Source organism: Carassius carassius, chromosome 17 (genome assembly GCF_963082965.1).
Source record: "Carassius carassius chromosome 17, fCarCar2.1, whole genome shotgun sequence".
NCBI lineage: Eukaryota > Metazoa > Chordata > Actinopteri > Cypriniformes > Cyprinidae > Carassius > Carassius carassius.
This window is the reverse complement of record NC_081771.1, coordinates 27,176,085-27,194,339: the sequence shown is the minus strand read 5'-3', so window position 1 is coordinate 27,194,339 and position 18,255 is coordinate 27,176,085. Positions and strand designations below refer to the sequence as shown.

The 18,255-nt window shown below is 38.1% G+C and overlaps 1 protein-coding gene across 1 annotated transcript in view; it reads right to left on the bottom strand.

Annotated features, from left to right (window-relative positions):
- Window positions 1-541: 541 nt before the first annotated feature.
- dnah9l (dynein, axonemal, heavy polypeptide 9 like) overlaps window positions 542-18,255 on the bottom strand; it is a 36,576-nt gene continuing 18,862 nt past the window's right edge. The window contains exons 50-83 of the mRNA XM_059570111.1: window positions 17,472-17,711; window positions 17,201-17,362; window positions 16,913-17,106; window positions 16,509-16,671; window positions 16,272-16,395; window positions 16,039-16,181; window positions 15,791-15,952; window positions 15,297-15,530; window positions 14,827-14,973; window positions 14,522-14,635; window positions 14,223-14,366; window positions 13,714-13,896; window positions 12,733-12,834; window positions 12,494-12,628; window positions 12,182-12,355; window positions 9,144-9,379; window positions 8,915-9,037; window positions 8,569-8,773; window positions 8,327-8,491; window positions 7,302-7,442; window positions 6,880-7,050; window positions 6,657-6,779; window positions 6,227-6,420; window positions 5,380-5,528; window positions 5,054-5,181; window positions 4,748-4,975; window positions 4,295-4,486; window positions 4,080-4,199; window positions 2,430-2,672; window positions 2,164-2,346; window positions 1,910-2,025; window positions 1,496-1,608; window positions 1,050-1,190; window positions 542-932 (exon numbers count right to left, since the gene is read on the bottom strand). Coding sequence (XP_059426094.1) covers window positions 685-932; window positions 1,050-1,190; window positions 1,496-1,608; window positions 1,910-2,025; window positions 2,164-2,346; window positions 2,430-2,672; window positions 4,080-4,199; window positions 4,295-4,486; window positions 4,748-4,975; window positions 5,054-5,181; window positions 5,380-5,528; window positions 6,227-6,420; window positions 6,657-6,779; window positions 6,880-7,050; window positions 7,302-7,442; window positions 8,327-8,491; window positions 8,569-8,773; window positions 8,915-9,037; window positions 9,144-9,379; window positions 12,182-12,355; window positions 12,494-12,628; window positions 12,733-12,834; window positions 13,714-13,896; window positions 14,223-14,366; window positions 14,522-14,635; window positions 14,827-14,973; window positions 15,297-15,530; window positions 15,791-15,952; window positions 16,039-16,181; window positions 16,272-16,395; window positions 16,509-16,671; window positions 16,913-17,106; window positions 17,201-17,362; window positions 17,472-17,711 — 5,640 coding nt within the window. The 3' untranslated portion in view covers window positions 542-684. The remainder of the gene's footprint in view (window positions 933-1,049; window positions 1,191-1,495; window positions 1,609-1,909; window positions 2,026-2,163; window positions 2,347-2,429; window positions 2,673-4,079; window positions 4,200-4,294; window positions 4,487-4,747; window positions 4,976-5,053; window positions 5,182-5,379; window positions 5,529-6,226; window positions 6,421-6,656; window positions 6,780-6,879; window positions 7,051-7,301; window positions 7,443-8,326; window positions 8,492-8,568; window positions 8,774-8,914; window positions 9,038-9,143; window positions 9,380-12,181; window positions 12,356-12,493; window positions 12,629-12,732; window positions 12,835-13,713; window positions 13,897-14,222; window positions 14,367-14,521; window positions 14,636-14,826; window positions 14,974-15,296; window positions 15,531-15,790; window positions 15,953-16,038; window positions 16,182-16,271; window positions 16,396-16,508; window positions 16,672-16,912; window positions 17,107-17,200; window positions 17,363-17,471; window positions 17,712-18,255) is intronic.

The window sequence follows — 18,255 nt, the reverse complement described above, 5'->3', positions numbered from 1 at the left end:
TATGGAAAAACGGTTTCTGCAGTTATGATGAAGCTAAATTGAAGACTTTTTTTTTTGAGACCAAACGAAATTTAAGGAATCGATTGAAGGGAACACAATGTAAATCTCAGTTGGAGACAATGAGTTACTAAGAATATGAAAAAAAATGACTGTACCTTCTGATCACACTGCAAAGGTTATGTGCTTCTACAGTATTTTTGTCTTGTTTTCCAGTGTAAAAATCTAAAGGTTCTTAAGTCATGATACATTTACTTAAGAAGCAAAATGACATTAAATAAGAATAAACTTTAATAATGATTAAAATGAGAACCAATGTGTCGCTGAGCTCAGAAAAAAATCTACTAGGGGAAAGTTTTATACCCCACAGACAGACATTTGTAAGCCTTGATTTAGGCTTATTTAATTTAGTTTATTTGTAGAAAATGTATATTTTTGTAATTTTTGATGTTTAGATATTGTATTAGAAACCTAAAATACTGAGGAAGATAAGCATTTTTTGCAATGCATTGAAGAGTTAATTCCAGGACATTATTAATTTAAGATTTACTTTCTAAGTTTACAATGTCCTGATATTTGGAACCCACTTCATACCAAAAGTATAATACACTTAATTTGCTGTTATAGCTTAAATGAGGCTAAAAACTGTATTATTTCAGTGCACAATTCTGAGTGTGTTTCTCTGCGTCACACACTAAGCAGCAGAGCGACCCCTGCCAGAACCCATTTTGCAGGCTTCTCTCTGGTCTTCAGGCTGAAAGTCCAGATATATGTGTTAGCACGTAGTTTGGTTTTATAGACAGGGCATTCGTAGGTATTGCGCGTCTCGTGTCGGTCGTTTGGGATTGCTCGGACAGCTATAACAGGCATGCTGGGGGTTAGTTCCTTCAGGCGTGCTTCTGCAATTGTCCCACCTTGAATATCCCATCGTGCACCTGCAGTCACAAGCATTGACTTGAGATTCAAATGCAACCAAATGGCTCAGATAAAATGAGAAAGCATTCTGATTGGCTGACAGAAGTGCCCTGTGAATGGAATGTATGATTACAGACCCTCCATGTAAAGGCCATAGATGTAGGCTCCCTCTCTGGCTGGCTGGTTAAACTCCTCTTTGAACTTCTTGGTCACATCCACAGTCAAATTCATCTTGTCCAGTGGCCATTCATTCTTACGTGCCAAACTCTGCATCACAGCTGCTAAGACAAAAAGTGTATGATGCACATATATAAACAAAAAAACTTCTTACACTACCTATAGATAGATAGATGGATGGATGGGTGGGGGGATGGGGGGGTGGACGGACGGACGGACAGACAGACAGACAGATATCTCAAATAAATGTTCTTTTAACTTTATATTTATCAACAAATCCTGGAAAAAAAAAGATTACCACAAGAATATTACAAAAACTTTATAAAATCTTTCCAACAACAAACGTTGAATGGTAGTATTCATATATAAATGTTTGTATTATTCATATACAAGCTTGTTACTGTACCTGTTAGAAAAGACTGAGGGTTAAATAAACCAGAGATCCAGACCACACTAGGCAGAGAGAGATCGTGAGTCCAGCTATCTAACTCTCTACAGCGGAGTAACACATCATTATACCTGATTGGATACACACAGACATTACATATACAAACTGTTATCATAAACAGTACAGCTTTTATATAGTTTCAGAACTTAGTGAGTTAACATCATACTGAAGGCAGTAAAACTATGATACTGAACAACACCATCTTCATGGAGTTTGCTGCAATGCATTCTGGGATCATTTCATCCACAGAAAATGTGACCTTAAACAAGATATCTCCTAATATCTTAATAATATCACCAGACCTTGCACCTTACAAAGCAGCACTCGGTTTCAGAACAGAGCTTGACCTTAAAGCTAATATTCACTGCTTACCACAGTCCAAGGCTGTATATAGAGGGGTAGGCCAGCTTGGCCCAGGTATCTGGAACATTATCAAAAAACAGAGCTGTCTGTATCTGCTCCATCTCTGAGGAAATAGCCAGCTCTCCCTGCCAGAGAAAACAAGACTAGTTTACATCTATACTTGTTAAGCCAGGCTTTTGACTATCCACCTAAAATCTTAAAAGACGAGAGGACACTGTGATATGAAAACAGACTAGTGTAGAAAAAACTGCATAACAGCGCACCTTTAGCCCCAGGTCCAACTCTTTGAGTGAGCGTCTTATTTCTTTGAGGAGAATGTTCATACGCTCACACTCCTGGAAACACACCAGAATGTAGGGCGAGCGTTCAGCTGTTTTGGACGTGATGTCAGACATGTTGTACTCTTCTGGCAGTTTTTCCAGGATGTCATCCAAAATTGTCTTCACCTGAAACAGCAGTGGCTTAAGCAGTTTATTTGGGCAATATATGATCTGCAGATCTGCACCATTTCAAAAGCTCAGAAACGGACCTTCTCTTCAGTGGTCTGTGAGGCTCCTTCGCCCATGTTGGAGTCTCTGGACTGCAGCTCCAAAAGAGTGTGGAAGAGGCTGTCTGATGTCACTGTAAGAAAATCTATCTCAGCGTTTGGATGCAGCCCATAATGCACTGGGCTTTCGTGTGGCAGCATCTCATCTACGTATGCATGATAACCCTGGTAATCCAGGTTAGAAGGCACAACAAATCCTGGAGCCAGTGACAACTTTCTGTCAAACTGTAATGAGAAAAGTGTTAGTCTGTGCGTTTGTTTTTATGAAACCTTTATCAGGAGTTAAAATCAACCAATTGTGAAAACTGAATATTTAAAATCCAATAAACAGAAAACTGGGCTCTGGCCAGATAATAAAATTCAATACAATTTTGTTAACATTTACAAGCAATGGTGTTACTCAATTTGAAGGGTTTTTAAATATTAACTTTGCAACCTAAGATAAACGATGTTAGACAAAAAAAAAGGCAGATGAACATGAAAATTTAAATATAAAATTTTTGGAAAAAAAAAAGAGTGGCCAATAACCAATATTGTACCAATATATAGTTTCTTCACACTAAAAACTAAAACCAGTCATTTTAAATGCTTAAAGTGGATTGAGGCATTACAACATCACATAGTATGTATTTTATGAAAGATAAATAAACAATCCAACATGCCATCTTAAAGGAATGTGCTCTTTTAAGACCGTGATCTTTGTGATGTATATCAGGATCAGCACCTATGCCAGACACCAACCTTTTTTTATACAAAATTTCCCAAACGTGTTAATTATATCATAAAATATCACGATTCTTAAATATAAGTAAATCCATTTTGCACCTTTATAGATCATGTTCGTTAATCTATAATGAGCTATGGGAAAAGTAGACTAATATTAGTGATATCTATTAACTAGCCTATGCAGAAAACCATCTTTTAACTTGTAACGTTACTAGATATGGGTGTCATGTCATAGAATATTTTTAATACAACTGGCTTTGCATTTAACGTAAATTTTATAAAAACATTGTAAGTTACTAATTATAACACTTTCATTATACATAAAGAGAGCAAATAATATTAGCATTTTAACTTCAGTCTAGACAGAATTCAAGCACTCTCAACAACTCCCATTATAATCACTGAAGCTGTTTATACTGTAAAATGAATATCTTACATCATACACACATCTGCACTTTGTTTATGATGAGATAGTTCGCTGAAGGGCAGCATTCTGTCAGCGAGCATGCGCACTGAACAAAACACAGGCTTTTCAGTGATGACTCATCTGAATGCATCGGATTGCATTCATAAACTCAACAGAATCATGTATGATTGGTTATAATGCACCGCATGGTAAAAATTTGTCTGGTTCTGCTTAAAATCCTGAGGGGGCACGGTTAAAATCAGCTGGGCCACCCTCTGGTCTAGTGCCCTGTGCACGTGCCCGATTGGCCCATGCATTAATCTGTCCCTGCCCGAAATAACATAATTTAATCTTAAATTATGTGTTATGAGTCTACAACTTCAATTAAATAACATCAAACATCATAAAATATGACTATGCTGACTTCATTTTTACTACAGTCTTTGTGCTATGGCAGCCTTCCAGTCATCGTGCATGTGTGTTTGAGTGTGAATGTACACCTGGTTAGGTTGCATGTACTCTTCCAGGTAAGTTCTGCACAGTCTCCTATCCCAATCATCAGTAATGTGACCTCCATACATGATCTCACCAAACAGGTAACGAAGGTCTTCCCATGGTACCTGAGCAACAGACGTTTGTTTACATGGCTTGGTCTTACATAGACACACACACACACACAGAAAGATGAGTTTTTGTCCCACAGTTAATTACACACCTGTGAGTTGGCTTCTAGGTAGTTGTAGAGCACATTCACTGATATGGTGAGATCTCCTGTGTTAAAAGGGTACTTCCTGTTCCACCCCTGTGGTCCAAACTTCCTCCTTTCAGCCACACAAGCATGGAAATAACACAGCGAGAACAGGATGGTCTTAAACTCCTGTTCACGGGAACACTGGTCCAGAATGCCCTACATAAACACATCTGCATGTATCAGAAGTGTTTCTGAAATTCAATTTTATCATTTGTCTTAATTATACACACAAGCAAAGGTTTTTGTGTTACATCCCATTCCTGGCATGTCTGAAGCCTTACAGAATTGTGCTTTCTTTTCAATTAAAACCTATTAGAACATATTTGGTGTTTAATATACAGCTTGTTTGGGACCAACAGGATTTTACTGTGGATGGGGCCTCCAAAACAACATGCAAGTTTTTTTCATTCTGTTTACCTGATCAAAGTTGTCCAGCGCAGCATGGAGGTTGGCCAGCATCCCTGTGGGTGGCTCATTAGTAATTTTGATGGAATTTTCTAGAATTCCCTGAGGAATGATGTGTTCCTGTGGAGTGGGAGAAGGTTCTGCACTCATGAACACTCGGTAGTCTTGGTGACTGTTCACGCAGCAATGTTCGAGAAGCTTTTCTAAACTTCCCAGCCACTTTGCCACCAGGTGAATGTTCTAGAAGAAGCACAAGCATTTGCATAAGGTATATGCATAAAATAACAGAAATATACAATGTACAGATAACGGACACACCTGTAAAATGACCCAGTGGCCCTCTTTAGAGGCTTTTTCCATGACAAGTTCAGCAACTGACTCCTGGCCCTGTCCTAGAGACACATTATGGAGCTTTCCCAGGTCTATAGTGAAACCAAGCTTCTTACCTAAACATGCACACAGAAATACACAAAGGCTTTGTTCACAATCTGTTCAAACTGAATTTCTAGGCATATTCCATAGTTTTTCTGAACCAGAGGGCTAGGGTTTTACTGGGTCAATATGCAGAAATCATGACACTATGAAAAACAAAACAAAAAAAGATTCTTGCATGAGATGAAAGAAAAGTCTGTATGAATTCTTACCAAGGGACTCAACATCTTTTAGGGGGTCTACTCCAGGGGACAAGATGAAGAACACGGGGGAAGCAGGACCACACTCTTTGAATGAACGTGCAAACTCCATCTTCCTGCCTTCGGTGTACTGTACACCTAGTTTCTCTTCAACAAAGTTCCTACACAAGCAAACGGACACATCCGTTATCGTTTTCTTTGTGGGGATTATTCTTTTTATACTAAGCGTGTCCTAAATCCAACCCTATAGCTAACATTCATCAAATTTGTACAGTAGGTATTAATGAAAATATTATTTTGTGTGTTTATTAAAAGGTTGTTTCAAATCTCTTCAAAACACAAATTAAGATATTTTTTATATTTACTAATTTTTTTGTCCCACTGAAAGTCCATGCAACCAACATTTTTAGGCTTCAGTACATGAAGACACTTGAAATGTAATTTAATTAAGACGTTTTTCTTCTGCAGAGACAAGATCACATTTCATGATGAACAGTTTATTCTCAACAATCACATAAAAAATAGAGCTAATAAAAAACAGTAATCGGGAGCTCAAACATGCTTTCTTGTAGCTAGTAGTTGAATCTCTGATTACCATATTAGATGTGCTCTATGCATGTTGATTAATATCGATTTGCATTGATTCATATGGATGACTTTTGCCAAGTCATTTTGTACTTTTTAAAGCATATATGTTTTGGATTTACAGACTTGCCGATGGACAAAAAGTCAAGAAATTATAAAAAATACTCTATTTGTCTAAATGGCTTTAAATGACATGAGGGTGAGGTTAACTGACATTTTAATTTGTCTTTCCTACAATGTTGAACGAACACATACTACATTATCATAGACTTACCGGACAGCATATGTCATCCGGTCAGGTCGGAGAGCCCTCATAAGGATGAGTTTCTGGAGCGAAGTCTTGTTTTTCCATTCCTGAGGGAGTTTCTCTTTCTCTGGACACTCTGACTCCACCACTTTCTTCCAGCGTTTGGGAGAACCCTCGATGTCCCGGTCCAGACCACGGAACTCATCGGTGAAGCTCATTGTCTGCAGGAAGATTTGAAAGATTTTTTAAAAATTATCTTTCCTGAAGAGAAATCACCGGTTACTAAACGGACAAGACAGGATTCTAAGTTAGAGTGTTCCTCTAATACAGCCCCAGGTCTTTAAGCAAGTACAGTATGTGTGTGTGTGTGTGTGTGTGTGTGTGTGTGTGTGTGTGTGTGTGTGTGTGTGTGTGTGTGTGTGTGTGTGTGTGTGTGTGTTTTGAGATTTGTGCTTACTTTAACAGCGCTCCAAGTGGAGTTGGAAAGGAAGTCCAGTGGACTGACATAACTGTGATCAATGTTGAAGCGTAGCAGAGAGTCCAGTTCTCGAGGATCCAACTCTTTACTCATTAACAGCAACTAATATACACACATAAGATACAATACTCACCCATTCAAAATGTGTTTTTTAAACATACAGTGTAACATAAGTGCAAGTGTTCATGTGTGAGTGGCTTACCTGAAAGTTAAGCTGTGCTGCGAAGGTGAGCTTGTCTCTCTCAAACAAGCCTCTGTTGATGTAATTAAATGTAGAGAAGGTGATACAATCTATCAGCGTGTTCACACGGGTTTTTACATCAGGTGAGGCATCTGCATTCTGCACAGCCTTATGGAACACAACGTTAAATGCCTGCAGAGAGAAGATACTGTATCAAGTGCACACACACACACATGTAAGATGATAGTGAAATAACTAAATGAATTTATTTCATTGGGTGCAGTACTGCGGCCTGTTTGAAATTGTTTCAATTCAATTGTTTGCTAATTATTTTTGTGTATATTATTTCCATTTGGTGAAGTAGCTCAGCTGTAAATATTTGAAGGGAGACATGAACAACTATCCTACAGAAAGCATACAGAGAGCCACAAACAAGGCCGCACCTTAAGGGAGAACTGGTACATGGGGTTGATCTTGTTAAGGTCATTGATGATGAAGTAGAGGAGGGACGCTCTGACAGCCACAGGTCGGTAGTGTTCACGAGCCTCGTTAATCTTCACCTCATTAACCTTCGCCTCCAACACCTACACAACACAAAAGCTGAATCTGACTGAGAAGAAACAAGAAATTACAGCTAAAAAGAGTGTGAAAACTCTAAATCTCTGGCAGAGCCTGGCTTGTCTAATTGTCTAGGGAATATGGTTATATGAAAAATGACTATAATAGCTCTGTTCCAAAGCTCAGAGAATCTATCAGCACTCCTAACATGAAGACCATTCAAAATTATGTGGCATTATAAGATACTTTGTTTGGGTCTGTGATGAATCTGTGACCACAGAATACAGAAATGTCCATTAGTCACAAAGTTCTCATTATTTCGTATGAATAAACATCACTATATTTTGTTTATTTGGGGTAATTTGATCATTCTATCAGCAACCAATAAGAGTGTATCAGTTTTAAACACTGCACTGTGTTTTTTTTAAATGAGGATACAAGTTTGTTAGGATTCTTTGACTGACATAAAGGTAAAAAGAAAAGTATTTATTTAAAATACATTTTCTTTTTTGTTACAACATTCAAGCATTTAGTGCCACTTTTTGCTCAGTAAAAGTTTAAATGTCTTCCAAAAGTAATTGTTTTCTTTCTGTTTTGGATATTTCCCCCAAGCCAGTGCAGAACATGGTAAGACAGAAGCATAATCCATCTGATCCGCAGTAGACAGTGAGGAAGCTCACTAGGGTTGGAAGAGAGCCTATGTGGGTCAGTGACAAAAATGAATGTCTAAACTGTTGGAGTAGAAAAGAAAAAACCATGGTTCTCTCCCTGAGATCACTTTGTGTTTATTGGTTCTTGTCACATGACAAAAGCACTTCCTGCATATTGATAATGGCAATCTGACATTAACCTCCACATCATTCAACCATATTGAATTTTCTAACAAAAAAATAGTTGAAATTAAACAAACCTTCATCTCAATCTCTGCGGCTGTGTGTTTAGTGCTCTCCAGTTTCTCCACCAGAACGTTGTCTCCCAAGAATTTACTCTCAGCTGCGAAGAGGCGCGTCAGTAACTCATCCTCAAGCTGCTTTAGCTCGATTTTAAATGTGTTCTGCTGTTTAGTCAGCTCTGACTGCAAATATACACAAATACCCATCAGTAACACTCCAAAGGATGTTCAGATCTGACTAAAGAAGTACACACACACACCTTGAGATGTTCAAGGTCTGGTCTCTCCAGGTTGACCACCTCTGCGAGCAGCTGGTCCTCGAGCCCGTCCCGTGTGACAGTGAAGTTGATGAGAGTGGTCTGAGCCTGGATCTCGGGTTTATAGTGTGGGTTGGCCAGCTTAGTGTGCAGAATCAGTCTGAAGTCTGGATGGAAATAACATTCCTTGTCCCCCACTTTAATACATCTGCAGAGAGGAGAAGAAAAAGCGGCGTTATGAGGGTACGTTTGTTGTATTGAAATTTTTACTATACTGATACACTTCTTTGTTGTATATTGTGTGGAAGGCAGTGTTGTTGTGCATTATTGCTGTGTTGTAGTGGTTTACCTGCCCTTCTTGATGGTGTGTCGGCCCAGCAGTGGATCAATAACTGGTTCAATTGTCTCTTCCATATTCTCAATCAACACAGGCTCTCCTGAGACTACGGCCTGTTCAATCACATCCACATACCTTAAGCAATAACGACAGAATAAATGTTAATAAAACAAATTACAACACTAAGTAATATTTTGAAGATTGTGTGATGTACATTCTTCGGTATGTTCATAAAGCTCACCCTTTCTGGCTGAGGTTAATGACCTTCAGGCTGTTGCCATAGCGACTCTTGAGCCACTTGATGCCCTGTAGCTGGGGGTCAATGAGCAGAGGCCAGCGCTCACAGTTGGTCAGTATAGTTGCATTCTGAGTAGATATCTTATCACCTGGCAAACCCTCATTATTCCACTGAGCAATGGTAGCACCATCTGTTAACATGGAGATGGGATCTAAGCCCTCAGTCATTGGAATGGGCGCCTGAAAGTCATTATGAAACATACAAAAGCAATAACAGTGAATCATTTTGTATAATAACATTTCTATCCTAATAAAAGGACTGCATGACTGTAAAATACTTGTCCTGTTCCTCAAGAACAATTACAGTCTGCTATAAGGATTCGGAAAGGCCTTCTACACTAGACCTGACAGCAAACCCACAACCTGAATTAAGCAGGAAGGGTTTAAAATGGTAAAAAAAAATAAACACATTATAAGAGGGAAAAAATACTAGAGTGCAATGCAAAAGCATGAGGTAGTATCTGAATCTGAATATATACAGGTCCTTCTCAAAAAATTAGCATATTGTGATAAAAGTTCATTATTTTCCATAATGTAATGATAAAAATTAAACTTTCATATATTTTAGATTCATTGCACACCAACTGAAATATTTCAGGTCTTTTATTGTTTTAATACTGATGATTTTGGCATACAGCTCATGAAAACCCAAAATTCCTATCTCAAAAAATTTGCATATTTCATCTGACCAATAAAAGAAAAGTGTTTTTAAATACAAAAAAAGTCAACCTTCAAATAATTATGTTCAGTTATGCACTCAATACTTGGATCGGGAATCAGAAATGACTGCTTCAATGCGGCGTGGCATGGAGGCAATCAGCCTGTGGCACTGCTGAGGTGTTATGGAGGCCCAGGATGCTTCGATAACGGCCTTAAGCTCATCCAGAGTGTTGGGTCTTGCGTCTCTCAACTTCTCTTCACAATATCCCACAGATTCTCTATGGGGTTCAGGTCAGGAGAGTTGGCAGGCCAATTGAGCACAGTAATACCATGGTCAGTAAACCATTTACCAGTGGTTTTGGCACTGTGAGCAGGTGCCAAGTCGTGCTGAAAAACGAAATCTTCATCTCCATAAAGCTTTTCAGCAGATGGAAGCATGAAGTGCTCCAAAATCTCCTGACAGCTAGCTGCATTGACCCTGCCCTTGATAAAACACAGTGGACCAACACCAGCAGCTGACATGGCACCCCAGACCATCACTGACTGTGGGTACTTGACACTGGACTTCAGGCATTTTGGCATTTCCTTCTCCCCAGTCTTCCTCCAGACTCTGGCACCTTGATTTCCGAATGACATGCAAAATTTGCTTTCATCCGAAAAAAGTACTTTGGACCACTGAGCAACAGTCCAGTGCTGCTTCTCTGTAGCCCATTTCCTGCACACGCCTGTGCACGGTGGCTCTGGATGTTTCTACTCCAGACTCAGTCCACTGCTTCCACTGGTCCCCCAAGGTCTGGAATCGGTCCTTCTCTACAATCTTCCTCAGGGTCCGGTCACCTCTTCTCGTTGTGCAGCGTTTTTTGCCACACTTTTTCCTTCCCACAGACTTCCCACTGAGGTGCCTTGATACAGCACTCTGGGAACAGCCTATTCGTTCAGAAATTTCTTTCTGTGTCTTACCCTCTCGCTTGAGGGTGTCAATGATGGCCTTCTGGACAGCAGTCAGGTCGGCAGTCTTACCCATGATTGCGGTTTTGAGTAATGAATCAGGTTGGGAGTTTTTAAAAGCCTCAGGAATCTTTTGCAGGTGTTTAGAGTTAATTACTTGATTCAGATGATTAGGTTAATAGCTCGTTTAGAGAACCTTTTCATGATATGCTCATTTTTTGAGATAGGAATTTTGGGTTTTCATGAGCTGTATGCCAAAATCATCAGTATTAAAACAATAAAAGACCTGAAATATTTCAGTTGGTGTGCAATGAATCTAAAATATATGAAAGTTTAATTTTTATCATTACATTATGGAAAATGAATGAACTTTTATCACAATATGCTAATTTTTTGAGAAGGACCTGTATATATATATATATATATATATATATATATATATATATATATATATATATATATATATATATATATATATATATATATATATATATATATATATATATATATATATATATATATATATATATATATATATATATATATATATATATATATATATATATATATATATATATATATATATATATATATATACCAGCATTGCCATTTCATCAGAAGTTCACGAACCTCTGTTTGGGAATTTCTGATGTAAAATAAATTTGTTTTATTAGGGTGGGCTACGATTAATCGTGATTAATTACATCCAAAGTTTTACCGTACATAATTTATGTGTGTGTACTATGCATATTTATTAAGTATATATAAATACGTACACATGTATGTATATATGTTTATACACAGTACACACACATACATGGTGTGTGGGAAGTTGTGGCCTAATAGTAAGAGATTCAGACTTGTAATCCAAAGGTTGTGAGTTCAAGTCTTGGGCCGGCAGGGATTGGAGGTGGGGGGAGTGAAGGAACAGTGCTCTCTCAATCCTCAATACCACGACTGAGGTGCCCTTGAGCAAGACACCGAACCCCCAGCTGCTCCCCAGGCACCACAGCATAAATGGCTGTGTGCGTGTGTGTGTGTGTGTGTGTGTGCACTTTGGATGGGTTAAATGCAGAGCACAAATTCTGAGTATGGGTCACCATCCTTGGCCACACATCACGTCTTTCACTATATTAACCTAAAATTTGTATGCAATTAATTATTGCCCGGCATTAGTTTTTATAACAGAAACAGAACTGAATGCAAAGAATCAATTTGTTTTCAATTCCTTCCATGTTTTTTTTTAAACACCGAGGTCCCTGCAATCTATCCTCTCTGAGGTTTTTGAACTTTTAAACAATACATGTTTTTAGCACAATAACAGACAATATCAGTACTCAAGACAAAACGTTTCAATCGAAGACATACACACACCTTCTGGGCACGGAGGTAAGGCATCCAGAGGTTATAAAGTAACTCATGTCTGTATCTCTTTGAGAAGGAGCCAGCGTAAGAGATGAAGGCTGCCGTGAGGAGAACGTCTCCACACAGTGTGGATTCCTGCTCACGGTACTGAGCCACAGAGTGATCCCAGCGTACGTTCTCTGACTAAAGTACACATGCATTTTTCATGGAAACACCAAAAGAAAAACAGTTTGCATAAAGAGTAGAATTTGACATTAAAAATTAGTATGAGAACATAAACGTGTAAGTATGGTCCAAAAGACAAAACCAGTGTAATCTGACCTCTAAACCCTTGACCAGGCGGTTGGCCAGTTGGATAGTGGTGTTGGTGTGGTTCACCTCATCCTGACAACGGAGTTTCTCCGAGGTTGCTTTTTCAAAGGCAGCTTTCAGTGTGTCCAAACTACCATCCAACTCCTCCACATTTCACACACACATTTGAGATTATACAGTACACATCTTTGTAAAACACTGATGAGATATTGTGGAGGAGAGCGAGACAGCTAGTGAAAGAAACTTACAGCCAGCTTCTTTCTTATAATCTCTAATTTTTCTGCAGCCTCGGCCAGATCAGTATTTGCCTGAGCCAGACACATCCTTTTCACCTCCACCTCACAGAATACCTGATTAAACCCAAGCACATTTTTAAACAATATCAGAATATCTCAATATCTCACAATATCTTTGGAATGACAGACTGTAGAGTGGTTTACAATGTACTGGATTGGAAACGAATGATTCTTCGACCAATATAAATAGGCTAATAATAAGAACAATAATAATAATGGCAGCCATTAAAACACTTAATTTGAAGATGGAATAATCATAACAGATGACTACAAACACTACATACTGTTCAAAAGTATGGATGGGGTCAGTAAGATTTTTAATCAAGGCTGCAGTTATTTAACCAAAATACAGTAAAAATAGTAATTTTTGAAATATTACAACAGCATTACATAAAATATTTTTTTTCTATTTAAATGGAATTTATTCTTTTAATGGCAAATATTACTTTAAATAAATGTAATGCATCTTTGCTAAAAAAAAATCATCTTACTGATCAAAACCTATGAAGAGTAGGGTATAAATCACAATATACAAAAATAATTACAATCAAAACTAAATAATTACATATGGTCTTTTAGGCTGCACCGAAATGTTCTTGTTTCAAGTACTATGTTATTGTATCATTTATTGATCTAAACGGATTATCACTTGTTTACTCACATATGTCTGGAAAGAGCAGCATAGAGGAGAGAAGCAGAAAAATACTGTAAATAATACAACCACAAAACAAACACAATGAGAATGGAGTCACACAACAATACAATCCCTATTAACTGTTCTCAAAAACTGAAATCGCACTGCCAAACATCAGATTTTTTGCAAAAGAGTTTAAGTATTAAATGAAAAATCTTGCAATTGTTGTGCATCTTGCACTTCATGTAACTTGGACTGCATTGGTTCTGAATGATTATGATAGTGTAAGGGAGCAGAACCTCGTGGAAGCGTATGATGTTAATGACCCAGGCACAGAGACCGGCCGCTGCAGATGATTTCAGACGCACAAACTCTGGATTAAACTCTGGATCACTCAGATACTCTTCTTTGACCACACGCACTGTGGCTTCAGGGATATGCTCTTTATCAAAATTAATAAGTGTCTGTAAGAAATCATCCACCTCAACATAAACACAAAGAAAAGGAGTCAATTTACACATCTAACCTAAGTTGCATTACAGTTTAACTGCCAAATTATTCATGCATCTAGACAATCAATATTCCATTTGAAAACTCAATACTCAAGATTCAATAAAAATGTGTAATTCTAAAATGTTGGCAGTTTAAAAAAAATATCAGGCTTTTGTTTATAGAGAGAATCAGAGGTAAAAGCCAGATTTCCAGAACTGAAGTTAAAGGTCAGCAGAATTAAAATAGAAACATTTGCAAATATGACTCATGAAAACCCTGAGAATAAATCTTAAATGTCAGCTCTTCACACACTCACTTTACTCATGACAACTTTAGATGCTTTCCAGCTGCGGTCCTTTGGGATACGGCCATTAGGAGACAACAGCACCAAAACAGCTGCAGACACATTAGATACGATGGCAGGAGGATTCGGAAATGTCCGCAACTCTGTTAAGTTTAACTATAGACAAACATAAATACACAATTACATTTACAATTACCCAATTCTGCACATAGAAACAAAACACTTTGATTCTCAGTTTGAGAACGGTTCAATACAGGAGACAAAACATTTTAGTGCAAGAACATACATACAGTGCACCCACAAATACACACCCTGTTGAGTGTGTTGAGTGCTGCATTAGCTGCCTGTAAAGCTGGTTCTGCTTTTGCCAGGTCTGCTTCAGTCTCCTGCTGCTGCTTGGTCACTTCTGCTTGGATCGCTTCAACCTGATATTGCAATTATTATTGTATACATATTACAATTATTATGAGGCATTTATGATGTATTTTAACAGATGCATTTACGTAAATAACGATTATAAAAATAAAATAAAAAAATGTAAGTCATGTGACATTCTAATTCATAAGCATGTGTATGGTTTTGTATATTTGGGTGGATATGTGCATGTGTGTCTCACTCTTTGCTCCTCTGCATCTGCTACACTCCTCTCCTGACTGAGTTTCTCACTCTGCTGTCCGATTTTAGCGATGAGAGCTTCAGTATCAGTGTTTCTTAGTTGCAGCTCCACTTCCTGTATGGCCAATTTAGCCTTTAGATCCTCCACCTGAAAAAGTGGTCCACATAATAACTTTATTTAAATGTTAAAAACCTGAAATATAAAATTGAAGATGTCTGTAAGCTTTAGGACTGAAAATATGGTGTAATGATTAAAATACAATTTTAAGGTTAATTGAAATTTTTGTAGCTCTTCAGTTTCCATAGTGGGATGAACTCACGCTGCACAGGCAGCCTTGGTTATGCCAAAAGAACAGATATATCACTTCACAGAAAGGGTAGATCACTTTTATTATTAAGCTTCCACAGTTAGTACAGTTTGGGAGTGGATTTTTATGGAACCCTGTGTGTAGTTTTCAATGTGAGGTTGACCTGTGATGCAGTGGTCAGTAGTTTCTGCAGGCCGTTTTCCAGGCGTTCCATCTTCTGGCTCAGTTCTTTTCTTTTTGTCCCTAGCAAGTTGCCATAAAGTTTCATGAACTCCAGGAAGCTCTTGGGTGTGGTGTAGTTGAAGCGTTTTTCATTCTGTTGATACTTAATGCTGACTTCATTCACACTAGTGTGAGCGAAAGAGATAAACTCACTGATGGACACTCTTACCGCCGGCTAAGGAGAAGGAAAACATGTCTGGGTTAGAAACGTTTCTTATTATTAACAATGTTAAAGTTTTGCTGCTTAATATTTTTGTAGAAACTGTAGTTTTTTCAGGATTCTTTTATAAATAAAGTAAAAAAAAAATAAACAGCATTTATATGAAAGGCTAATATATTGTGAAATTAAATCAATTGAATGCATATTTACAGAATAAAGGTAATAATAAAAAAAAACATATATATATCCTTCTCACTATCCCTAGTCTCTGATACCTCCAGGCCAGAGATATTTTGTATAAAAGTGCTGCTGACAGACTGCAATGCATGCTGGGGCCAAGGATGGAACCAGTCAATGGCAGTGCAGTTCACAATAGCCGGAAACTTCCGTGCACGTGTACGAAGAGTGAAGCCAACCGGAGAGAAACACAGCACCACCTACAGTGCCGGAGAGTCATGACATCAGAGTGACATTTACAGATTTATTCATAATAGGATGCAGTTTTATAAATAAGGAAACCAACCTTAAGCTGTCTGCGTATCCGATCAATGAAGAAATTCCAGCAGTTTTCACGTGTGTCCAGCAGACCAAGCGCCCTCAACTCCACTCGAATAGAGGTGACAATCATATCAATTTCTTCCTCACTGAATAGGTCAGGTATATCTCCTACACACACACACACACATACATATATACACAAAAAAATTAGAACTACTGACAGGAATGTGAGTATGGAGAAGGAAATGCAATGTGTACCTGATGCTAGCATGTCGTTGATTAGCACCAGGAATCTTTCATCAGGAATCTGGGCATCTGTGTGCAGGAAGACAGTGCCAATATTCTTCACTCCCACCTTTATGTATAGTGCAGCAATATCACTCTACAAAGAAAAAAGAAAAGGTTGGAATTAAAAGGGAAAACTTTTCAAAATGTTTCATTTTAAGCTTAAAATAAAAAGAGATCACTGAAATGCAGTGTGTGTGGGTGTATTACCCTCAGGTCGCCAATGGCGTAACCCTTTCTTAGTGTGATCTGAAATACTTCCAGGACGCTGAGAAAAGCAGCTAACCGACACAGACTCTGTTTCCCGCTACCACCTACTCCAATCAGCAAGGCATTCCCCACAGGAGACTCAAGAATACGACTTATCCTACAACTACACAAACCAATAAGGCTTTAATTGCAGCACTTTCCACAAATAAGGTGCAAAGTTAATTTTAAAATGAAATTTCTCAACAAAGGAGGTGCTTAACCTTCAGAGTTCATGTTTCTGAATATCAGCATCAGGAAGACAAACTAAATTTTATATGAGCTGTCTTATGTATTAATATAATGTATGTAAATTCTGAATTAAAGACCCTGAATTATGTGGTTTTGTTATTTTCCATCCATCTTACATGTGTTGCATGGCTTCTTCAAACAGCACCAGGTTCATGTCAGAGTAGAGCTCATTGTAGTGCTCAAGAGCATCCATCAGTGTCTTCTGAAGCTTCTCAAGGTCAGTCACCTGTGCGTAACGTGGCTCACCCATACCGTGAGCGAAATGGGAGAAGATCAATGGCTGGTTAATTAAAATAGACTCATCTATACCCTACAAAAAGAAAAAGAAAGCAAAAGATTACTTTTGATAAATGGTCTTCTAGTTCACTGGAGGCCCCAACAGGTTTTTGAGAAGTTGTGCTTACTTCAAAGTATCTTTTGCCTGTGTCTAGCAGAATCTTGTTGAACAGCTCCACGTCTTTCTCCTCCATCAGTTTGTCTGAGTACACACGAGAAGACTCATGCAGCCATAGGTGAACAAGGTCTATAGGGTACCGCACTTGCTCTGGCAGAGCAAAGATAATTCCCTACACACACACACAAAACATAAGAACACAGAAAACTGCATGTCAACACTACTATGTATAAACTAAGTGACTTAACTGCCAGCAGTGTATCTGGTCCATAGACACATACCTGGAAGATGTTTGAAATATCTCTGAGGTTGAAAATGTAGTGGAACCGAATGGCTGTGGGAAGGAAGTTCTGGCTCATTTTCTGATGAAGGCAGATGGCAGCCTGGACAAGTGTGTTGGTCATGCGACTAACACCATAACTGTAACCACCCTGCTGGAAATGACCACTCAGAATGCTGCTGTATATAGTGCTCAGAGCCTCCACACCAGGGAAATGTACAGCAAACACTGAGAAATGCCTCTGTCGGTGGAGAGAATAAAGAGAAAATAAGTGTGGAATGTAAAACCAGGTGTGTATTTGAACAGGACTTTTCTTTGATTAGTAAACACCAATTAAATTGTGAGGCAGGCTAACACTCCTTCCAGGTCGGACATGATGATTTGAAGTAATCAGACGTCAGCTTCTTATTCTCTATCACAATCGTGAATTTATTTAGTAACATATTTTATCTGTCATAAGTCTCGTCTCGAGAGTTTAGCTCCGCGTAGCCCGTCATAAAAATATAATAATGTTTTTTGCTCGGGAACTTTTATAAAAATATAGATATTATATCATTCATTCTCAATGTGACTTATAGGCTACAAATAAACATAAACAGACTTGACTGAATAAGCAGGCTATTTTCATAACGCTTAAGCGTTAAAAATAAATAAACAAAATAGAAATAAATTTATTTCTGTGTGACTAATTTTGAGTCCTGATAAATTAATTCATTATGATCAGTGTATCACATATTCTATAGTAAAACATTGATGCTTTTGAATTTAAATATTTAACAAAGCAT